Genomic DNA, 26,013 nt, shown 5'->3' on the forward strand with positions numbered 1-26,013 from the left:
CTTAGTAGATTTTGACTCAACCAGGTAAACAAAACTATTTTGATGGCACTTGGTGGATGTTCCCTTTTCAGTGGTTCACATTCCCGTACCCAGTCATCCTGAGCTGAACACTGTCCTGGGTCCCTCTGGTCCCCACACTCCTCGAAGTGTTGTGTGTTCGGGACCAAAAGTAGCCGTGGGGTTCAGGCTGAGGGAATAATTTGTCCATGGACTTGTGTACCAAGCACACTTGAGGAAGGGCACAGAGGCATCTTACTGAGATATCTCAGTGGGTTCCAGCTTTGAAGGACCACCTCTGTGCCAAGATGGTAATGGCAATCTACAAGTTCAAAATGAATTATAATGAGTAACAAAGAATCTTGGATGCTAAACTGTTTTAACATTTGTTATTGTTTGTCTTTGAGAGATGAATAAGCTAATTTTCACTTAGAAGTTACTGTTAAAGCTTTCCTAATGTAAAGTGTAATACTTGATTAGTCCACACTACTTGATCTTAGACAAAACCCAAACAACATTACTGCTAGGTGGGATTCCATGCAGTGTATTAAAACAGTAGTTACCAGTTCCACCCTGGTGACAAAAGAGAGCCATTGTATCCTCGAAGAGGTTTAACTTCCAATCTGAAATAATCCATCAGTAGTCTTTTTAAAATTAGTTTTTTGAGTATTATTTTATAATCACACACTTGCACAATAATGAAAACTGGATAATATCCTCCAGTAGTCACAAGAAAATACATTTCTTCAACTTTTATAATAATATTAAATATTGCAAATATTAATGAGCACTTACTCTGTGCTATGTACTATTCTAAGCATTTTATTTGCATTAATGCATAATCTTCTTGGCAGCCTTGTAAAGTAAATGCTAATATTATTCCCAAATTACAGAAGAGGAAACTGAGGCATAGACAAATTGGGTAATCTCTCTGAGGACACATAATATCTAATGGAGCTGCTGGTAGCTTTAAACATTTGTTTTGAAACTGAAAATTATTCACTTTTTTTTGCAATCCCACCCACCCTAGTGTTCAACACTTGGTTGAACATTAAGACAACACTTCATTGTCTTTAAAAGGAAGTCAGTGAAACTTGTATATGTTTTCATGCATTTTAACTTTTTTCACAATAAATGATCATTTATTCTTTGGACTCTCACAGAGCATTCTACTTGGACAAGTCAAATTCACCACCCAATTCCACATCCAAGGCTGCCTACATTGATAAGGTAAAAATAAATGATAGCATTTATTTATTCCTTGTAATGCACATTCCTCCCTTATTTAGTTTTTCTGCTCTTATTCTTGAGAAATGTGTATGTAATTATAAATATTGGTTGTCTCCAATTCTGTTACCTCCATAATAAAGTATTTTAGACCATTCATTGAAAGTTATAACAACAGTAAATTATATTCCATCTGAAAGGATTTTGTTCCCCATAACATGTGAACTTCATGTTTGTCTCTTTGTTCTACAGCTCATGAGGCCTCTCAATGCCTTGGATGAACTTTATCGCCTGGTAGCTTCATTTATCAGATCCAAGCGCACAGCCACCTGTGCAAACACGGCGTGCAGCGCCTCGGGCGTGGGGCTGCTGTCGGTGTCATCGGAGCTGTGCAGCAGGCTGGGGGCGTGCCACGTCATCATGTGCAACAGCGGCGTGCACCGGTATGTGAGTGTGCCCAAGTTCATTTGGTGGTTGGGTTTACATTTTGGCAACATGACATTTTAAGTGGAAACACTCAAAGAACTCATGTGTTTGGAAGAAAATTTTGGAATTAGATAATTCTTACATAGTAATTCCTAGCTTTAGTTCCTATATTTTCCATGACTATTTATTCATACAAATGAATGCAATCCTGCATTTATACCATTGTGGCCCAGAGTGTTATAACCCTTATATTTACATTATAAGATTTATATATTAGATACAAAATTTTGCATTGACCTTATTCACTGTAGCAACTTGCTTGGTAGGAACTGATCCAACTAATTAAACAAAATGCTTTTCATTGTATTTGGTGATCCTATCACTCTTCAGTGATTTGGATCCCTATTACCCAGATGTTGTGAGCTGGATGCTGTCTTGGGGTTATGACTGCCTTCTCATGCCTGGCAGAATTATAGTCCAATAACCCATATAGTATGTTGTTCCTGAAAATGTAAGGGGGCACCCAGATGGGTCCTATCCAAGTGGTTTGTCTTCTGCAACTGTGCTCTGTTTGGGACAGCCAAGGTAGGTGTCTGACTTCATGTAGCTACATCAGATCCAAATGATGAGTGCAGTATCACAGATCAAGCCTTTTTTAAAAATAATTACTTGCTCCTCTTCTGTCAACTCTCCATTTTCAAAAGGAACTGAAACCATATAAATGGAAAAATAGGGAAGAATTTAGTCCTCATTATAATCTGAGAAGTCAGAGAGCCTTCTGTCATCAGTCATTGTCTCTTCTTAGTTCTAGGCCAGTTAGATTTGTGGATGGTGGTTAGTATTTATCACAATGTACTTAGTACTTAACTCATTCAGTGGACTGCAGTGGGTGCTGTTGGCTGGGTAACAAAGTGGTGATGCTCATGTTAGAGACAAAGCACGAACATACAACAGAAAGCAATAACAAAATTATTAATAATAATATAACAACAAGATAGCAAAAGCTATGATAAAAAGAACAAATCAAGACTACAATAAAATGTAAATGATCTAGGAAGCTACCAAGAAAAAAATATGATGCAGAGGGAAAATAGATCTGTGTGATGGTTAGAACTGGGAAGTTTCCATGGAGAAGCTGGCAGGTGAACTGGGTTTGGCTGCATCAGGTTGGAGGGGCAAAAATGGAGAAAAGATGATTCAAGGCAGCAGGTACTCATGTATGAAATGCCATTCAACTGGTATGCCTGAATTTTAGCTTTTAAGTCCTAAACATCATGTTTTGGCTTATGAAATATGGCAAGACTATTTTTCTGAAAGGAGCATTACAATTTTGGGGGGCTGACAAAATATACAGAATTTCCCTCTTTATTTTAATTACCATGTACTTTGTGTTCTGCTGCAAGCTTATTAACAACTTAATTGAAAACATTTTCTGTAACTAAATATATAGACTTATTTTGTATTAGCAGAAAAGTGATGTCCCCTTTTATGATCATGTTCATTCATTCTGGCCCCATTAATTCATTTATATATTCACTTGTTATTCATTCACTCAGTAAATATTCATTGAGCACCAATTATGTGACAGTACTGTCCTAGGGGCTGGTGATTCAGCATTGAAAAAATAAAGTCTCTATTCTCATATAACATTCATTGTGTTGGGGAAACAGATAATAAAGTAAACAGATAAATATGTAATGTGACAGGTGAAATAAAGACAGAGAAGATTAGAAGTCAGAGGGGTAGAAGGTGACAGGATGGGAAGGAAGAAGTAGCACCTTCCGGCGGGGGGCTTTCATTAGACACCTGCATAAACTGGAGTGAATCGAGCAGAAATCTCAGGGGAAGAACATTCAGTCAACCACGGGAGCAGTCCTGCAGATGTGGAGCTACAGAGAGGTGGGCCTCATGTGCTCAAGGAATGGCACAGCGGCCATGGTGGCCTCAACCAAGGGCCATCACCTTGATCATTTGTGTTTTGGTGCAAGAACATAGTCATTTGAGGGCCTGGATACATTGTGACAGCCCCCTGATTAATTCACTGCAAGTCAATGCAAACAAATCTGCCATTCAGCCCTGGAACCCTGGCCAGGTTGTTCAAATGATACTCAGATATTCCGTGAGCCAAGGTGAGAACTTGACTGATGCTGTGTAGGAGAAGATGGTGCCCCACAGCTATTTTGCAGTTGCTGTATTAATTGATAAGTGTGTTAAAATCACAACTAACATTGGAATTTCAAAGTAGTTTGATGTTTTCCATTTCTACAATTCAAAATAAATACAGTTTCAGTTACTTCATTTTGGAGACATTTACTGAGGTGTGTACACAAATTCCCCATGACAGATGCTGACCTGAAGGTTAAAACTATTTGAAAATGGTCAGGTTTGGTTTTCCCATTTTGCAGGATAAAATGGGAGTTTAGTGTTATCTTTGATCTTTTGGTGAAGGCTATGCTTAGATTTTTCATGATGATAAAAATGCCAATTTATAATTTTTTGGAAACAGAAATTCCACGTAAGACTGGTTCTAAAACATAAGATTGGTTCTAAAATAATTCCTAACCAATATGACCCCAATAAATTTAATAAAAAATAAAGTGACTCCTTGGTAATTATCATTCAGAGAGGAGCCCAGCTGGACCCGCACCTGCACTCACACTGGACAGGGCTCCCTCCAGCCAAGGGCAGAAGTTCGCAGTGTGAGTCAGGATACATGTTACACAGACTGGTTCTACAATTTACTTGTAAAATCAAGATGAGAAGTTGTTGACTATATGATACCCGTGTTAGATGGTTAGTTTCCTACCTGTTCTGATTTTATTTGAAAAAAAAAGAATCTGAAATATTGTTAAAGTGTTGTATTATACTGCATATGTTTGATATTAGAGAGGAGAATGTGGCTTCTCAGTATGAAAAGACAGACTTGATTAGCAGTAATGTCTAGGCGTTTTAATGCAGACTGAATTACATGGCGGGACTGCATACGACCGTGAACATGAGATTAGTTGGAATTTCTATTCAGGATGAATATTAACATCTTCTCCCAGCATTTAGCCCAGCTTTGCTTTTATTACATTCTCTTTCCTAGGATAGTCCTTTGTGTGAGTTACATTCACCTGACGGACTTTCCTGCCCACACTCACTTCCATCATTCACTCACCTTAAATCGCTTTTCAGTAGTAGAAGAACAGGACTATCGCTTTTTCACATCAGATTTTGCCTTTTAAACAATATAAACATGCTGTTAAGAAGTAGTTTAATAATGAAAAATTCCCAAAATTTCCTATCCTGACATGCCTTTTTTAAAACTTTCATTTTATATCATCTCTTGCAACTTGTATCAAACAACACACATTGGAACATAGTTTTATTGTTGTACATAATTTAGTAATCTGCTTTTTGCTCATAGCAACTAGACATGTATTTCCAAAATGTACACATTTACTTTGTCATTATCACTTTCATTTGTTACTTAACATTACAACTAGTTGTTATTCCACACAGTTTACTCAACTATTAGTTTAGTGGTTTCTCTTCTTTATTCTTTGTACATAAAAGGCATCTTTATTTATGTAGCTGTTCAAATTTCAATTTCATTTTCCATTAAACTAACAGAAAGCAAAAATATCCTCCAGGAGGAACTACTGGATTGTAAACCTCTTTGGTTTGTACATCATTCCTCAGGTTCCCAGAAGGGCTTTCCTCATGCACGACACAACCAGAAGGTCGGGCAGCAGGGGGCCCATTCACCCTTCCCTTGTCTGCGGAGGGTGTTAAACCCCATCTGCAAGGGTGGGCAAAAGAGGCTTTACAGTTGTGAGTACATGAGACAGAGTGTATTATTGTTTTATTATTTATTAATTATTGTATTATTTTTTCCATACAAGCAACCATGGGCCTGGTCTTGCCCACCCCTGTGCATATCCTGCTTCTCTCCTAGATGTGCACTGGTATTTCAGTAGTGCTTTAATTTACACTTCTTGGGTAAACAAATACAAACATGTGAATGTCTTTAGAATTTTCTTTGCTACCAAGATGTATGCCATATAATGTCTATATACCTGCCTTATAGACAACTTTACTTCTTTGACAAAGTGAAACTTTGTACTTTTTTGCCTAAGTGAACATTTTTAAAGTATTGGGCCCTGGCTGATATAGCTCAGTGGATTGGCGCAGGCTGAGAAACAAAGGGTCACCAGTTCAATTCCCAGTCAGGGCACATGCCTGGGTTGTGGGCCAGGTCCCCAGTGAGGTGTGTGGGAGAGGCAACCACACACTGATGTTTCTCTCCATCTCTTTCTCCCTCTTTTCCCCTCTCTCTAAAAAAAAATAAATAAATACAATCTTAATAAATAAATAAATAAATAAAGTATTGGGTCAGCACTGTGGCTTTTAATTATCTCGTTTGGCCTCATGCCAGTGATTTATTTGGTGCAGGCAATCCAAAAGTATGCGACAGGGATTTCCAAATTTCCCATGGCCCTCATACTGCAGCATCCTTTTCTTCAGCGTGGGTGTCTCATGTTGCTTTGGTTCTTTATTTGCACCCCCTGCTTCAGAGCTAACTGTTTTTCTTTAACCAATATAAATCAGTAGACCAAAAATGTTACACAACCTGAAGCTCCAGGCTTAGTGTGTCCAAACACAAAGATGCCATTTTCCTCTCACTCCATGAGCTTCAGGAGGGTGAACAAGTGGGTGGAAAACTCCAGAGGCCACCTGAAAAGGTATGTCAGAGAAATTTCTAGTGATGGCAAAAGATCTGGAATCAGTTTTTTCCCTGTAGATTTATTCCAGATGGCTTTTGTCCACAAACTCCCAGTAACCATGAATAATGGGTTTTCAGTGGTGCCACGGGCCCATGGGTAGCCCTGAAAGACAGGCGTGGTCTGAGCACAAGCCTCGTGCTTCTGACTTGCCTGCGATGTCTTTGAATTAAAACAACAAAACAAACAAACAAGCAAAATATAACCAAAGACACTGAAACAGAGAACAGGCTGAGTGACCAGAGGGGAGAGGAGAAGGAATTTCAGGGGAAAAGGGGAGGGGTTTACAGGAACAAGTATAAAGGACACATGGACAAAAACTGGGGGGGTGGAAATGGGAGGGAGGTGGGGAGGGCTGAGAGGGGTGGTCTGGGATGGAAGTAAAAGACAGAAAATTGTTCTTGAACAACAATTAAAATAAAATAAAGCAAAATAAAAAATCTCGGAGGTCTGTACACATAAATTACCTTTTATCTTCATGCTTTGTTGTGAGAGCTGGTTTTTTTTTTCCAGAAAGTAAGATCCTGTATTTTTTACTAACATCCAGGGGGTCTTGTGAACAGTGCCATCAGGAGGAGGTCACTACATCCTCAGTTCACCAGTACCAGTCAGGGTCCCCACTGTGTCTTTTGGAGCCACAGCCGGGTGTGAGAAAGAAATAGTCTGTGACAATGCGGGTTCTCATCATTGAAAAACAATGGTGATGAACACCAAGCAATTGGAAATTGAGCTATGGACAGCTGTTTTCACATTGGACAGTATTACAAAGGGTGGTGAAATTCTCAGAGTCATCTTCTTCCCCTTCTGTTACAGAACTCAAGGGGTTTGTTGATTGGGATGTTCTATTCAAGAACTAGACATGGTTGTCACAAGGTAGTTTCTTTACTTGCAGCAAGCAAAGGAGACGGGATTTATATCCAAAGCTCTGTCTCGCCAAAGGTAGGCATAGCCATTGCTCATATACACCATTTGGTTAATTATACATTGATTTCTTCTTTGAGATCTGCTACACCTAACTAGTTGAGTTGCTGTCAAGCTCATCCATTTGGATCTACAACTGCAAAATACTATGCTACATTTTAACATTTAGCAAGAATAACATTTAGTAAGGAACGCCCAGACCTTGAGACTCTTGTCCCACCTAATACTTCCCCAACCAGCTGAAGTTTATATAATTCATCATTTGACCATAGTATAGCACTCAAGGCATGAGTATAGGCATTTGTTAGAAAAATGAAATCTGGGAGTTAAAATACAAAACAACTAAAGAAAAATATATATTAGCAATTTGGTTAATGAAACAGTTTTTATTTCAAATGATGATGAACAGTGTAATCACTATTCATAAAGCAATTAAAAAACCTTTTTGGTAACTATCAATGAACAATTTTGAAAACCACTTTTGTTTGAACTTTAAAGGTCTTTTTCAACATTTTATTCTGTCATCACTATGACATCAGAGGACAAATGGACAAAACAAGCCTTGTTTAAAAAGCACAGTATGTTACAAAAGTGGGTCACTCAAGGTAACCTAATCAGAGCCCTAATAGGGCAGATGATAAAGTGGCATCTTTCTCCACTTGTAATTTGAAACATCAAGTAAAAGGAAGGAGATTTACTCTGGAGATTTCCATATGTAGGTTAGATTCCGTGGGACAGAAAAAAAATTACTACAATAAGCAAATGTAGGTTTCAAATGTATCCATTTACTTTTGCTGCAAAAAATGACTTGAGAGATGCACTAACAAGATTAGAAGTGCTTGAATTTTGAAGCTCCACGAAGATGACTAAATAGAACAGAAGAAATGTTTCTGCTGACTCATGATGCCAAGATAATATACATTCCCAATAAGAAGCTCTAAAATTATGCTCTGTAGCCAAGAATCTGAAACATATTGGTCTAAAACTCTTCTTCTATATAAGGGTAGTACTAGCAATGACAGAGCAGACATTTAAAACTGTCATTAAATATAACTGTAGTTATTATTATTTCTCTTTAACAGCTAGGTTATGATTATGATTTAATCAAATATTTGATATCTAATAAAATCATTAATGAATCAAAACAAAAATAGTGTGCTGTAATCTTTAGAACAAAAAAAGTAAAATGCTATACTAATAGGACTCCGGGAGAAAGACAAAATGTGAGTACATCCTACTCACAATAGAATATAAGTATAAATCTTAACTGCTCTTTCAAACCCATAGAAACAGAGCAGAATGGCTCTTGGAGGAGGGAAATGGGGAGATGTTGGTCAATGGCACAACATTTCAATTATGCAAGATGAGTAAGTTCTGCAGATCTACTGTACAATGATATAACTGTAGTTAAGAATACTGTATTATATACCTGACATTTGCTAGGAAGATAGATCTGAAGTGTTTTCACCACACACACACACACACACACACACACACGCAAACACACAAGAGAAGAATAAGAAAATGGTAACTATGTGAGGTGATAGATATATTAATTAGCTTGATTATGATGAATATTTCACAATGTATATGTATAATAAGTCAGCAAGTTGTATGTAATAAATACGTACAATTTTTAATTGTCAATTGTACCTCCATAAAACTAGGAAACAAAAGAAAAGTAAGCCTAGAATTTCAAATTATACTGAATCATAAAATAGGCAGATAAAACTCCATAATTTATGCTAATTTCAACAATTAGATAAATAATATATGTATATTCCCTTAAAATTATAGGAAGAAATCAAATATTTCAAAGACGATAGCAGTTTCATTATTTTATCTTTACCCATTACCTTTTATAAAAAGTTTTCTACTACAAAAGTTCCCTACCTTAAAGAGGTCAAATTTACATATATATTGCCTAGATTTTTCTTTGCGATTGATGTGAAGCTTTAAACTTAGTACATTAAATTCTGTTATTTTTAATGTTCATTATTTTTTCAAGTTGGATTACTGTGAAAAAAGTAAAACAGTAACTATGAGAGTGACGGCTTCCTGCCATGGTGTCTAGTTCTGACCTCCAGTATCGTGTGGTGGTGTGCAAACGAGCCTTAGCTTCAGGACATGCGCCTTCTTTTTATATTCTATTTTTTAAGAAAATGAAGGGGCTAAACAAAAGATATATGTAACACTCAGACACAGACAGCAGTGTGGTGACCGCCAGAGGGAAAGCAGGGTGGGGTAAGTGCAGGTGGGCAGACAGAGACGCTGCCTGGGGTGATGGGCACACGATGTAGTGCACCGACAATTTTTTCTTGAATTGTACATTTGAAAAATGTACCCCAATGCATTTAATAAAAAATTACAGTTTACATTCAATGTTACATTGTGTTAGTTTTAGGTGTACTTTGCACGCATGTACTTGACATCACTGGTCATTTTGTTACACCCATCTGTCTTCAATACATTTAAAACGAGAGCTTGTACATGCTTACTTTTCGTCATTAAAATTGGGAAAGTTTAGGTAATCATAATATATTAAACACATCTTCATAAAATAATCTAAATATTTAATAACTAGTTGTATTTAATATTTATATCTGTACTGTCTAATTATATTAAATTTAATATTTAGTATGTTATAATTAATATATTACTAACTATAACTAATTGTTAGTTATAGTTAATAATTCATATCTATATTTGTCAAACCCAATTTTACTATTTGAGCATATGAGTAAAGTTTAAGTGTTTACCTCACTAAAATTTATTTATATGTAACTATTTAACAGTGATAAATACAGAATCTACTTTATAAAGTATTAAGCATGGCATGATTCTGCAAAACTTATTTAAAGAAACTATACTGTTTTTCATAAATCTGCAAAATTACATTAAAAGCAAAATAAAATCCCGGTCATTTTCTGGGACATTTCTGGGGGCTTTATAACTCCTCCAATGAATGTCAGAAACCAAATTTCCCAGCCCCCAAAGGAGAGAAGTCTAGCTGCTTCACTTTTGTCTGCCCTTGAGGAATTGCCTCTTTTCTCTGGGAGCCCAGAGCAGGAGGCAGGTGGTGTGGAGAAGGCTGCAGGAAGGAAGCTGCAATTTTGGCCTTTCCGATATTAATGTTAAATCAGTGACCTGACAAACTCAGGAGAAACACAGAGCGGTGAGATTTGAATCCTGGTAGTGGGGAGAGTGTGGGGTAATGCCCGCTGCAGGATTTAAAGCATGAATAATGTTTACCAGGTGATGGAAATGCAGAAGGATGGTTCATGGCAAAGGACTAGTGTGGGAATATAACCCCAGGTGTAAAATAGCAGATGGCATGGGCAGAGGTCACAGTCAGTAGTTTGTTATTTGTGGGTAATGACATGAGAGGGATGTGGAGCTGGGAGATGAGGCTAGCAGAGTAGCCGGGATTGGAGAATGGGCGGCCCTGCCTGCTAGGTTAAGGACTTGGGACTCTCTCCTGAAGGCTCTAGGTAGCCAGTGAAGGGCTGCAGCAAAGGAATACCATGAGTAGGTATTTTTAAAAGTGAGGGTCACTCTTACAGTCTATGATAGGGCAAAAATAGTGGCAGGGAAACAGCTGGGATTTTACAATAGTACAGTAAGAGATGACAAGACCCAAAAATAAGACTCTGGCATTGAGGTGAGAGGGGAGGGAATAGATGGGAAAGGTATGAAATGGTTGTCAACGGGACAAGGTGACCGGTGAGAAACAGAGAACAGAAATTGACGGTCCGATGGTCCAGCTTGGGAAGGTGGCAAGGGAAAGGGGCCTGTCACAGGGGCAAATCTGCATTTTTCTTTGAGGGGATCGTGGAGAGGGATATTGAATTAATCTGTTACCTGCCGAGTTTTGGATGTGCATGGTGGACCTATATGGGATGACGTCTGATGTATTTATAGTCACCAAGGAGTAAAAGGATCCATATGCATAAACATGTTCACACACACATACATACCAATAAGCTATGGAAAACCAGAAGCAGGGTTGAGGGGCTGATAAATTAGCACAGGGAGAGGACAAGGGGACTGGGTCAGAGAAGACTTCTCAGAGATTTTTGTGAGCAGGGTTTAAAACATTACTAAGAGCTGTGCTGGCTAGTGTGGCTCAGTGAATTGAGTGCCAGCTTGTGAACCAAAGGGCTGCAGTTCAATTCCCAGTCAGGGCACATGCCTGAGTTGTGGGCCAGGTCCCCAGTGGGGGGTGTGGGAGAGGCAACCATACATTGATGTTTCTCTCCCCCTCTCTCCCTCCCTTCCTCTCTCTCTAAAAATAAAATCTTAAAAAAAAAAGAAAAGAAATATTACTAAGAACTTTTGGGGAATTAATACACTTAGGTATTGTAAGTAAGAAGAGATAACGCAGGAGAAGTCACAGAAGTGACAAAGAATAATCAGCTGCCAACCAAGGAAGCTGAGAAAGAATTGCTAGAAGCACATAAAGAGTATTATTCTCCCTAGTTCTCTGCTTCCCAGTCCTCTGTGTGTCCTGCTAAGGGGAGCCATGGAATAAAACACTGGAACATCCCCCAGAAATGTCAGAAAATATTCAAACAAAAGTCTGTTTGGTATCTGGGATAAACAGAGAAAACAACTATGGTCCAGTATCAAAGAACAAGGGAGAGAGATGAAATCTCATACTGGGCACCCCTTAAGTGTTGATGTCATTTTTAAAAACCTGTAAGGAACAAGGACAAAAGTCGAAGAGCAAAATAGAGAAGGTGGGAATGGAGAGGCAATGCCAAGGAACTTCAGGTAGCTGCCTGTCGGGCTGAAAAATCTAAAATGTGGAGAAGCAAATTCAAACCTGTTGGCTAAGGCCTAATTTACATGGGGATGTTTCATATTCATACACATCTTCAGCATAGCAAATAGTTCCTCAAGAGCCTGAGTGCTCAGTTACTCAGAGGTCAGTGACACCTCTGCGCTAAACACAGCCATGAGTCTGAGACAAAGGGAAACACACCCTAATGTTCCTGAGTAGAAAGAATGAAGGATGGGGGAGTTTTTGCCTAGCTGTTGATTTTTCAGCCTTGACTTAAAGACATATGAGATCCATCTGGAAAAACTCCAACCATTGTGAATATAATGAGAACCGTTTGTCCAACATTGATGTAACCTGGCAGCCAAGGAGAGTGGACTGAAATGTGCATGTGTGAACAATGATGACTTCACTGTACTAGTCAGTGGGGGTAGTAGTCGCCCTTGAGTGAACATGTGTACTGTGTGGCTGTCACATTCAAAATGACTTAGCAAGCAGAGCAGTGAATCTGTATCATTTTGAGTTAAGCTTGAACATTCCTCCATGGAAACTTCATGATTCAGGAAGTCTCAGCTATAGGCAACTGGTGACTGGCAGCTTCATCACGACAATGCACCTGCTCATGCATCACATCTCGTGCAGTTTTTTTGCAAAACATTAAATCACCCAGGTGACTCAGCCTTCCTACAGCCCAGATTTGGTGTTCTGTGACTTCTGGCTTTTGCAAAAACTAAAATCACCTTTGAAGGGGAAGAGGTTTCAGATTGGTGATGAGATTCAGGAAAATATGATGGACAGCTGATAGCAATTGGGAGAACTGTGTGAGGTCCCAAGGTTCCCACTTTGAAGGGGACTGAGGTGTCATTGTCTTATGTATAGTATTTCTTGTATCTTGTATCTTCACGAAATGTCTCTAATTCTCGTAGTACATGACGGGGTACTTTCTGGACAGGCCTCTTAGGCTGAGAACTTCAGGGCATGTATTGAAAGTTGCAATAGAAAGTCCGATTATCTTCAATGAAAATTTCATGGCTAATCCCATGTGCGTTACTAAAGATGTGCTCCTTACATTTGATGACTTTTTTTGCCTTAAGGTATACAGAGCAAGTGGGGTATTCAGTTTTGCTCTGAGTGTGCTGCTAGGATCTCACTCCCGCTGTTCTGTTTACTTCTGCTTAGGCTCAGCTCTTTCTCACCCTGCCCTGCTCTGCCTGCCACCACTGTGCGGTCTCTTCAAACACTCAGCAACCCCTTGTCTTTCAGCTCTCGGTCCGTGAAACCTAGGAGCCCAGGGCAGTCACGGGAAGGTTTCTTCAGTACTGTCTGGCAAGAGTCAAGTAATAATATTGTCAGCATCAGTAGACATCCGGAAGTTCTTTCTATAGAATATACTGGAAACTTGCCGGAATGATTACTGGCTTATGGATCTTCCTATGGTTACATCGTTGTCATTCACATTTTCCTAAAGGGAGAGTGTAAATATTTAATATTTTATCTGTGTGTGTAGGTGTGTGTATAAGTGAAGTCTTCATTGTTGAACATAAATAATCTGCCCCTTTTTCACATAAAAATACTTACGTGTTTTATTAACAAAAGTGTCTTCTCTGTTATAGGGATCAAGGACACAGGGGTTGGGTTTTTTAAATCCCTGTGGACCCGTGACCATTTTGCCAAACTTTTAATTGGTCACAAATGCATTGCTAAGGCTGACCAAGGTGGAAAAGGTCAATAGGCCAGCAGTGGCCCTTGCATAGTAATGTCACAGACACTCTGCCTGTGCAGAAGCGGAGCAGCTGCTCCAGGGCTGAGCGGTATTTAACATCCAGCATCAGCCCTCGGGTGTACCATTCTCCCTCTGTGTGAGGTAGTAAAAGGGAGCCGGGCAACATTCAAAAATTAGTTTGTTCAATCAGGTGCTTCATTCTAATTGTCAGTAGACTTTTCAGAGTGGTGCCCTGTGCTCAGTAGTTGAAAGTAATTAGACGCCAGAATAAATGACATCACCACAGGAATGAACACTCTCTATACAGAACAGTGTATTTTATACCGAAAAATGTAAATCTGTCGCAGAGAAGGAACACAGTCTCCCTTCCATTTATTTTTACTACTTGATTGCCTTACCGTCAATATACTTTTTTAAACATGCTTCACATCTAGTTCCTTTTTAATCACAAACACATCCATTTTAGTGTGATGAGATCTGCATTCATAGAGAAGTGGTTTGGGCTGGCTGAATCAGTCTCTCTGAAAACAATTCATTTAAATATAAATGCTGAGCCAAGACTGTGGTTGTTGAATTATGTCTGTGCAGAGCTGGAATCTCTAAATGCAGTCATCGACATGTTACAATTTTGGAATAATGGAAAGAGACCTGAATTTTGAATCAGAAAACTGGTTTTGAACCCCACACCTTACTCACTGTGTGACCCAGATTACATCACCCGGTCTCTCAGAAGCTTGTGGGTGAAATGTGAATGATTGTTTTTCTCAAAAAAAAGTTGGCATGAGGATTAAGTTAGCAATATATATGAGAGTATATACTACAGGACCTGGCACCAGTGAATGCTCCATTTTTCAACCTTAATCTGTATTTCTGATAGTGAATTAGAGTTAGAAATACAGAATACATATGTTTAAAATGACTGAATCATACTAAAAGAGAGGAACTCCTGTAAGAACTACTTTAAAAATCACAGTACATGGTAAGAGTAGATCTTAAGTGTTCAAACTATAGATGTGTGATGTGATACCGATGTTAGCTAATGCTGTGGTAGCTATCATTTTGCAATGTATAAGTATATCAAATCAACACATATACACCTTAAACTCAGACAATGTTGTATCTCAGTGATTTCTTAATGAAGCTGGAAAAAGTCATAGTAATAGGCCATGAAAGGATGAAAAAGGAGTATGAAAAATACAAGAGCTAACTTGTCTGATCTATAAGAAATAGAATACAAAGAACTCTGGACCCTATTTTTTTATAATATGGTTTTCCCTATCTACTGTTTTACATAAACTGTTGAAAAACAGACCATGTAATATGTGATTTGTACTTTTACTCATTATACAAATTAGTGGTGTGAATAAAAAATTCAAAGCATTGCTATGAAACAGAGGCTAGGTTGTGATTCTTTACTGTGCTGTGGGACCATCCAAGCTCAAGTCTGCTAAATAATGAAATAATGAACCAACTAATGAATATCAATGTAAAGTCGCTATGACATGCAACCCTGGTGAGATTGGCTAGAGTTACAGGGACAGACTGTAGCAATAAAAAGATTTAGTAATCAACTCACTATCTAAGAAGTCAGGAACAGAAATCGTATGGAAACTGACTCAGAAAGGACAATAATGTCTGAGTTAAGTGAAAGAGGAGGAAGGAGGAGGAAACAGTGGCAGGTCCTCCAGCTCCCCTGTGAAGGACCCATGGTCCCAAAGGGACCTGGGTAAATTGGTTTGAAGCTCTGAACAACAAGATCACTGTTTCTGTTCAGATTCAATGCCATTTGAATTGGCACATCTATTGGGTGCCAATAGATGGGTGGGTGATAACCCCGCCCTGTAAAGAAATGTCAAGCCTTATTCAACCATTCCTGGAGATTACTTTCCTGTTTGCCCCTGTCTTCTACAATATACTTAAACTAGTTTAGGGTAACGACTAGGTTATAAGATTTTAAACAATCTTATTCTATATGGAGCTTATTTTTAGAATTCTTGATAGCTTATAGAAAGTCAGAGCAGCAGAACAGGCTCCCTTTGAATTCAAGGGTGTAGGAGGTTTTCTTTCCTAGTGTCAAAACCCAGAGTACAGTATATCTTAGAATAAAGACAAATATTTAGGACTTCAATTAGGAGCTAGCATTTGTTTATTCCTTCATTAATTGGGGGAAAAAACTATGTATGGAGCACTGGCAAGCTCCAAACACTGTGCTACACCAAACCAGGGAGACAAGAGAACTGTGCCTCCCTCAAAACTTCCAGTCTCAGGTCCTGGCAGGAGAGCTGCAGGGGGAAGCCGGGCAGCCACACTGTTTGACACTAGGTCTCTTTAACAATGACAATAGAAGCAAGACAATGAAAGGACTGCGTTTTTAAGTGAAATCACAGAGGGGTGGATATAGACTTTTCAAATTACAACAGAGGAGAACAACATACAGCATGTCATTTTGACAGTGCAAAAACGGATTCTGTTAGGGTGGCAAATGTATGCAAATGTATGCTTCTGAACTGAGAAATATTGTCAAGTGATAAGCAGATACCTTCCATCTGTCATAGAAATCTTTTGTGTGTAACAGAGTGGTATACAAATAGCAGTAGAAGCTTCTGATAGTCCAGTTTTTTTCCACCCACTTCATTCTCTTGGGATTGGAATACATGCTCATTATTCCTCTCCAATGTTAGATGCTGTGCAGGTAACTTGAGCATAGTATATAGGGCAGGGCAAACATAGGTCTCCAGTTTTGAGTACATGAAACACAGAGCTTATTCTTGTATTGTGTATTAATTATTATATTATTTTCTATAAAAACAACTGGAATCCTACTTTTACCCCATGCTGTAGGATCAGAGATGACAACTGATTAGATTCCTAATAACTTATATGTGACAGTTATTTGAATAAAGATAATGAACCTGGCTTTTAATTAAAGGAGAAAAGAAGATGACTTCATAGAATAAGGAAGAATGACTTCATGTTTTTAAGATATAAATCTGTAAGCTTGTAAATATAGACCTGTAACTATATAAAGACATATAAACCATGTGAAGAATATTATCAAAATAATAGATGCCTCAGGCTGTTGAGATATATGGTGATTGATGCATTTACCCTAAGGGAATTTTCTCACTCTTGTTCCCATGACCAAAAGCAGCATCATAGTTATAAAGGATGGTGAAAATGAAGCCAGACACTCAGAAGTCCAGAGCTGAAAAACAAAATCCAACTCCTATCATTGGATAGAATTCAATATCAATACAGAGCTCACTGATTTCAGAATCATTACGTATTTATTTTACTTTATATTTATCCAGTATAAAATCAAATTAACCTTCATATTAATGCAAATAATTCATAATGAGTTTCATTGTTTAGCCAGTTTACATAGATTATTAAGGTCTCATGTATAATACTGCCATTTCCATAGTTGATTAAAACTGTTGTGTGACACATAGTCCCTTAAACTCAGAAAACCCCAGTACATGCCTTAAGACTTTGGGTGTGTGTTTTTCATATATCATATTTTTTCTCACAGCATATTATTCTACTAATTATACTGCACTGGCACAAAAAGCTAACATACTGTGCAAGTGCCTCAATTTTAATATTCATGCACAACATAGTGAAAAATCACTGCTCAAGTAACCTTTGAAGTCACAACATGTCTCCCCAAAGTCAGTGACTCCAGTAGGTTTTGTTTCTAAGGATAGTTTTTAGTTGTAATTCAGTATGTAACATTATTGAGGAGCCCAATAGAAATTTTGAAAGCAATGTTCAGTCTCAACAAGTAATAATAAATGTTGGAGAGGTTATGGAGAAAAAAGAACCTTTATTCACTTCTGGTAGGAATGTAAACTGGTACAGCCATTGTGGAAAATAGTATGGAGGTCCCTCAAAAAATTAAGAATAGAGTTACCATAAAGACCCACCAATCCCTCTTCTGGGTATCTACCTGAAAAATTTGAAAACATTTATTCACAAAGATATGTGCACCCCTATGGTCACTACAGCATTATTTGTGGTGGCCAAGACATGGAGACAGCCAAAGTGTCCTTCAGCAAAGGAGTGGGTAAAGCAGATGTGGTGCATGGATACAATGAAGTACTACTCAGCCATAAAAAATATGAAATACTGCCATTTGAGACAACATGGGTGGACTTTGAGAATACTATGCTAAATGAAATAAGTCTGTCAGAAAAAGCTAAGAACCATATGATTTTACTTGTACGTGAGATGTAAAACTGAAACTCATGGACACAGACAAGAGGATGGTGGTTACTAGAGGGAAGGGAGTGAGGGGGAGTGAAGGGGGAGTGAAGAGTGAAGGGGGCCAAGTATATGGTGATTTGACTTTAGGTGGTGGGCACAGAATGCAGCATAGAAATGACATATTGTAGAATTGTGTACTTGAAACCATATAATCTTATTAACCAGTGTCACTAGCAATAAATTTAATTAAAATAAAATAAAATGAAATAACATAAAAACAGAGAAATAAAAACAAAGTATCATTTGAAAAGTAATTTTAATTACTTTAAAAAATTTTTCAGTACCTTCATTATGTTAATTTATGGCAAATTATTGTGGCTCAGAATTAAAAAATCTTCATTGCATAAGGTTTTCATGTGATTTATTTAACATCAGTTTATAACTAGAATGTGAATGTCCCTCCTCCACTAATAATAAGGATATTTGAGGTCACCCTCAAGAGATAACAATATAATCATTAGCTACCAAGCAAAAGGTTAGAATTTCTGACCATGACCTTGCTAAGAATTAACAAATTCACCACAGGAAAACAGAGCTCAAAGCCATGAACCTCTCATTGTTCTGGTTCCCCATGTCAGGTTCAGCTACTAATGCCACCCTTGTGGACTCAAAGGTGTGACTCATCTCCCCAAGTGTTGGATTTAACATATTTCAACCTTTGGGAGATTGGCTTCCTTGTTCAGTACAATTAGAATCAACATTGAACGAGGCAGTAGACCTGTGGAGATTTGAAAGTGTAATAGAGTACAGCCAATGTTTTTATTTGTTATCATGGCAAATGACCAAATATATAGAATGTCCTTAGCTTTCAAAATCCTTTATCTAATTTACTATAGAAATGTCATGTTTGGCATGTTTTTTAAAAGACATACATATAATTTGATCCAAGTAAGATTTGAAGTCTTACAAACTCAGCTAAATATAGTGTGTTAGATATGATTTGATAAATTGTTGAAATATAATATTGTCCCTTTAAACCAACATAGGAAGCCAAGCTTTGTCTCTGCAGTGAGACTTAGTTGAGGAGAAGGTTTGGATGTCGGTCATTTTCATCCCTGGCACCTCTAGATAGAACTGGCACATAGGAGACCATCTCACATGCTTTTCTGACCCATAGCTTCACAGTTGGACACATAAAATAAAATTGATAGCTAATGTCTAAGATCAGTTAGAACAGACATGTGAAATAAAAGCCTCATATTAGCAAGTACCAAATTATAGTCGGATAAACTCAACTTCAACCAAACCCCAATTTATAAAATAATATTGGTAGAAGTTTGTCATTAACTCCATGTAATTATCATAATCCTGTAACATCAAAATCTTATAAAAGAATTTACCACGGAATTACTTTAATGAACATCTCTCTAAAATAAAAAGTAGAAAGCTTTTAAAAATACTGTGGAATTTGAGGAATTGGGATTTATGCAAGCTCATGTTCTTCAGATTTTCTAAATTATGTGTTGCCCATGTGAGCTCATATGGACAGACTTACTAAATGAGCTCAGTAGCAAAGAATGATATAAATGACATTAGTACATTTCTTGCTCTTTGTGTTTACAAACTTATTTCCCCTCCTCCACACACACACTTACAGTCCTGGGTGCCCCAGGATGTGAATATATTTCATTGCAGCCTGTGGTCCTGCCCCTCCTTTTCAGCACTGGGTGAATTTGTATAGTGGGCAATAGGTATACTCTAGAATCTATTCCTACATGAGAATATTATAATAACCTAACTGTAAATGGAAGTGACTGAATTATATTCATAGGTCCCAGTAAACCTAATCTACATGTATCCTTAACTTACTTCATTTAGCTTAGTTCCAGAAATAACCATAGGCTGAACAGTACAGAACACACTGGAGTGAAGTTGAGATATTAAAAGGCAACAGTGGTTGCCTTTTTAATTGCCTAAAAAGGCAATTAAAATATTTTGCTTTCGTGAGTTTTTAAAAGCACGTAACTATGTAAACAGGTTCCTAGGCAAGTAAGGGACACTGAAACTCAACCTTTCTATTTCGATAGTAAATCCACTTCTGACAGCACCTAATGGCACTTGTAAGTACAAAGTAGACACCCAGAAATATTTGTTGGATGGTTGGATGGGTAGATCAATACACAGTGACAACTTTATGACTATTCCACAGTATTGCTAAATCAAAGTGCCTTTCAAATTAAATTGGACCAACGAGGTGCAGATTATATTTACATAGTAAATCTATGCTATATCTGTGAGTGATGTGGTATTTGTTCTTAATACAAAATATGTCAATAAGATGTATTCATTATGACAGATATATTGACCCCTTGCCTTTTCTTTCTATGGGGAAATTACTGAGTTCTGCATAATTTTGCAACCTGTTAAGTACACTTCTTCAGGTGTATGTCCTAAGCAGAGCTACTACTTAGAATGTCTTATTGCTAAAATTATGGAACAGCTTTCTTCAATGCATATGTTACATTTGTCTTTTTATGAAGAACAGTTTCTACTCTGTGGACTTCTTTTTGTTACTCCCAAGAAAACAGTTGTCTAAAATTTTTTAAGTGGTATTGCAGGTAGAAGCAGCTGAAAAATTGAAGATACGTATTTTTCAGGATGGAGTAAAAATACAGATTTATTTAAAGTTTAATTTCCTGTCTAATGCTAGAACAAGGATTGTGCTAGGAAGGAAATTGGCAGGCCAGACAAGAAATCTCATACTGAATGGATTTGCTTAGGATGCTGGCCTTTGGTACTCTCCCTTCACTCTCAAGCCTAGCCAGGGTTAACAAATCAGTCTCACTGGTAATCAGAGAACTACCTACAAAATCAAATCTTCTCTCATAAAACCTGACTCTGTGTATACATGAATGCACCACTGAAAAACCACATGCCACTTTGGGGACCTGGAATTTTTCAGAGAATGCCCAAATTGAAATGCTTCTTGCAAATACTGAGTTTTCCCATCTGGCATTCAGATTGAGATAGTTGAGAGATAATAAAAAGTTATGAGGCAAATAATGACATATCAACAGTGAAGTGGTGGACTTAGGACAAGGTTTTTTTCACAAGCTTAATTTAAAAAAATGGATTTCTGAGATGCTGTGATGCAAAGACTGAGCTTTCGTTGGAAACATCAACTGTGAGTCAGGTACAGGCAATGTGTCCCACATTGACCTGCACGTTTCTTTTAAAATGTCTTATTTTTATGCTGTCGCAAAGGGTAGGCCCTCCTTCTTTCTCTCTGCTGTGTAGTATTCCATTATATAAAGGTACCACAGTTTTTTGATCTACTCATTTACAGATGAGCACTTAGGTTGCTTCCAGCACCTGACTATTGTCAATTGTGCTGCTATGAACATTGGGGTGCACATGTTCTTTTGGATTGGTGTTTCAGGGATGGAACTGGAGAGCATTGTGCTAAGTGAAATAAGCCAGGTGGCGAAGGACAAATACCATATGATCTCATCTTTAACTGGAACATAATCAACAAAAGAAAAAAGCAAACAAAATATAACTAGATACATTGAAATTAAGAACAATCTAACAATAGCCAGAGGGAAGTGGGGAGGGGACAGTGGGGAGAAGGGTTTTCAGGAACTACTATAAAAGACATATGGAGAAAACCAAGAGGGAGGGTGGAAGCAAGGGAGGGAGGTGGATTTTGATGGGGTGGTGGAGAGGGGTAGGAAGAAAATACAGACAACTGTAATTGAACAACAATAAATTAACTTAAAAAATAAAGAAAAAATAAAATGTCTCACTTTTAAATGAGTGTAAATTAATTTAGGGATGTACTGTATTTGCCATGTATAATGCACACCCATGTTCTTGGCCCAAACTTTCAGGGAAATAAATCTTTCATTTTAGTTCTTTAATTCATTTTTATTTATATATAAAACAATGATCATATTCCAGTATATTATCTTGCATATGGATATTGTTATTGATTTCTAGAGTTACACTTTTAACACATAAGCATAAATAAGAGAATTAGATACACAATTAGTACTACCCATGTATAATGTGCATCCTTATTTTTCCCTCAAAAGTTTGGGCAAAAAAAGGGCACCTTATATACAGCATATTACAGTAATTGGAATATATAAAAGTTAGTATGAAAAGCAAATATAGATAAAGCTGACTTTTTGGATATGCTGGTGGAAGAAATTTCACACCAATATTTCAGTGTGACTAGAAAAAGATAAAAAATATGTTTAGCTTTATTCAGCTAGTGCAATGAGCATTATTGATTAAAATGTTAGGATCAATAAAGACTTAAAATTGCAGTAGAGGAGAAGTAAGGAAGGAGAATAAGGTTATGCTCTGTCAAGTAACCTAAATGCTTTGTAAAAAATTGATTTGAAACATGAACTGTCAATGATACTCTGGGCCTTCAGGGGCATAGGTGTCTCACAGCAGCAGATACATGCAAAACCACAATGTACGCTGTTACCACGCTCACACACTAAGTATCGGTAAACACCGTGCACTACTAGAAGCTAATTATAAAACCTTAGCCTTTGAATATGTGTTGTTAATCCTTTCCAAAGAATTCTCTGTAATGTTAATGAGGAAGCTGCTTTTCAAGTCATTTAACAACCAATGGAACGTAACATGTTTCTCCTTAGAATGCAATTATGTGTATAATGCAGTTGCACTTTGTCAAATTCTTTCTAAAATTACAGCAGTAACATTTTAAATCTGTCTTCTTTTTTCCTTAATTCATCAGAATCAGACTATACTAGACTTCTGTAGTACCACCTCATAACCAAGGATAAATGGGTTAGATATTCATCACATATAAGCAGTTGCATTATAGAACTTGCTTTCGTTTGTAGGGAAAAACTAAACAGATCTAGAAAAATACATGTGTAAGACACCAAACCATAGGGAGATAAATGCAGACATGGAGAAAAGGCATCAACATAATAATAAATTGAAAAGTGAAATAAAAACAATATCTGATATAAATTTTAGGAAAAACATCTAAAAATAATGAGCATTTATATTAAATGTATACAAAACTTACCCTTGAAAAAACACTTCAGAGGTTAGCACCTAAAATTATTAACAAATTGTTAACCACAGGCCCTAAGAGCTACTGGAAAGAAAGGTGTGAAAGAACATAAAAGAAGTCCTGAAAGGCAAGGACCTACATCCAAGATGACTGTATCCAGCAAAGCTATCATTTAGAATGAAGAGACAGATAAAGTGCTTCCCAGACAAGGTCAAGTTAAAGAAGTTCATCATCACCAAGCCCTTATTATATGAAATGTTAAAGGGACTTATCTAAGAAAAAAAAGATGATCAAAAATATGAACAGTAAAATGACAACAAACTCACAACTATCAACAACTGAAACTGAAAAAAAAAAAAACCCAACAAACAACTAGAACAGGAACACAGTCAGAAGAACAGAGATTGCATGGAGGGTTATCAGCAGGGAGGGGAAACGGGGAGAATGGGGAATAGGTACAGGGAATAAGAAGCATAAATGGTAGGTACAAAATAGACAAGGGGAGGTAAGGAATAGAGTGGGAAATGGAGAAGCTAAAGAACTTGTATGTATGACCCATGGATGTGAACTAAGGGGAGGAATGCTGGTGGGGGGGTGCAGGGTGGAGGGGAATAAAGGGGAGAAAAATGGGTCAACTGTAATAGCATAATCAATAAAATATATTTTAAAAATAAATAAATAAAAAGAAATGCTTTAAAGGGAAGAAAAAGACACAAGGCTCACCAATCATTGAACTCAGGGACTGAGTTCTGAATTTTCTCAGTGCTGCTCTGGGCACCACATTCCTGTATAACTAATCAAAATGAAAGGTTCCTTTGGAAAATTTTACAGTCTTTCAGATTGAGTCCAAGAAACATGCTTCTTTTCAAATCAATTCTGATCTTAGTGAATATTAATTTCACTGTTTACTTTTCTAAGCGATGGAGCATTAATCAGTATAGATCTATTTTTTATAAATATGAATGAAAAATATTAAGAAGTCATTTTTTAATTACATAAGTATCAGTAAACAATGCTCTCTTGCCCTAGCTAGTGTGGCTCAGTGGATTGAGTGCCGACCTATGAATCAAAGAATGCTCTCTGATAATAGAATTTATTATATTTCTGCTTATTTAATTTTCTGTGTATAAACTTTTTCATAAACATAGTTCATTATGGGTTTGTTTTAAATTTAAATACTTAATTTTGGGCCCCACCAGTATAGCTCTTTAGAATCTATTTTAAACAGGTACTATGTAGAAAAATCAATGGTTTATTGTCCAGTTGCTTTACTTTTGCCTGGTGCTTTTTATTTTGAAATTAGTGTAAGGGAGGAAAATTAAATTTCCTTTTACTCTTCCAAGTTATTAGCTGAGACCCTTGTAATAAGAGACAGATTAAGAAGAAAAAAATAAACAAATTTAAAAACATCAAATTGTAAATATACAATAAAACATGTATATATCATGTATTCATGGGAGATACCCAAGGGAAAATGAGTGACTCCCCAAGGTGGTAAATTTGGGGGAGGCATTTTCTGTCTTGAAGTGCTTACCAGGAACCGGTGGGATTTGACTTGCCCCTGCCTTTACATGCAGGTGCACCCTGAGCGTGACAGTGGAGCAGGCCATCATTCTGGCCAGAAGCCACGGACTGCCTCCTCGCTACATTATGCAGGCTACAGACGTGATGCGGAAGCAGGTGAGCCTCACTCACATTGTAGGGAGTTGTTCTACAGGACCTGGGTTTTCAATGTTCATTTGTTCACTTATCAGGTGTCTGGCAGGTGCCTGCAGGGCATGGGCATTTTTCCAGGGAGAGAGAGTAAGACATGAACAAGAAACAATCCCAGGGAAGAAGACAGCGCAGATGTCCAAGAAACGTAGAAAACCTGAATAAAAGGATGTCTAAGAGGTTAACTGGAGAAAAAAAAGGGAATTGGCTAGGCAAAATGAGCAGGGGTGGTTGGGGGGCAAAATGAGAAGGAGACATAAAAGGACACATGTCACTTTCTGGGAATTGCAGGGAATAGACTGGGGAAGGGGTGGGAGAAAACAAACAAACAAACAAACAAACAAACAAACAGAAGTGAGGCCAGTGCTGACCTGGGGTCTGCTGCACAGACATGAGGCACGGCAGATGCACGTACATCGTAGCTTCAGGTTGTGGACCCCAGACCGGAAGAATGAAAACCGAGGTTTCACAAGCTCCAAGAGGATTTGTTAAATGAAGGTTTGTTCCATGAGAAGCACACGACATTGTAGCTCAGCTGGAAAAGAGCATATACAGATGTAAATGTAGTGGGTTTAGAAAGAACTTTTTGGTGTGGATATACAAATTCAGTGTTAAAAAGTAGGCCAAGGTAAACTTGTGATTGGTTATATCTGGATTGGAGCTTGGGTGCTGAAACATACAGAAAGAGCCTAACCTTTCTGTTTCACTCTGTTACTATTAGATTAAGTTTGCAATCAAACTTGCAGAAGCCGCCTCAAAATTGTGGTTTATGGGAGACTGAGACTGTACTAACCTCTTTCAATAATAATCTAGTAAGGGGGTAATTATGAGTTGGCTACATATATATTTTAATGGACTTAAACATTGAAAACCTTGAAATTCTCATAACTGAAAATGGGGATAGAGAAAATAGAAAAAGTTAAAACAATATTATGTAGGTCTTAATGACTTGTTTAACTGGTGTGAACCTCTTTAAAACATAATATATATTGTATTTGTATTAATACATTACTATGTATTTATAAAATATGATTTAAAAAGACTAAAATGTTACAAAGTTCCATATAAAACCCCTATTGATTTCTAATCCACACCATTTTTAGTATTTATCACTCCATCTTCCTCCTATTGTTTTTGAATAAATACATTTAGAATCCTAACCCTTCCTCTGTTGCTTGTTTGCCGCTTCAAG

General features: G+C 37.4%; 1 protein-coding gene across 2 annotated transcripts in view; it reads left to right on the forward strand.

Moving 5' to 3' along the window:
• PREX2 (phosphatidylinositol-3,4,5-trisphosphate dependent Rac exchange factor 2) overlaps positions 1-26,013 on the forward strand; it is a 228,078-nt gene that overhangs the window by 188,398 nt on the left and 13,667 nt on the right. For both annotated transcript variants that reach the window (XM_045861068.1, XM_045861069.1), the window contains 3 exons: positions 1,161-1,227; positions 1,477-1,667; positions 24,686-24,788. In XM_045861068.1, coding sequence (XP_045717024.1) covers positions 1,161-1,227; positions 1,477-1,667; positions 24,686-24,788 — 361 coding nt within the window. The remainder of the gene's footprint in view (positions 1-1,160; positions 1,228-1,476; positions 1,668-24,685; positions 24,789-26,013) is intronic.

This window comes from Phyllostomus hastatus, unplaced genomic scaffold (assembly GCF_019186645.2).
Source record: "Phyllostomus hastatus isolate PE091 unplaced genomic scaffold, TTU_PhHast_1.1 phas_scaffold_21, whole genome shotgun sequence".
Taxonomy (NCBI): domain Eukaryota; kingdom Metazoa; phylum Chordata; class Mammalia; order Chiroptera; family Phyllostomidae; genus Phyllostomus; species Phyllostomus hastatus.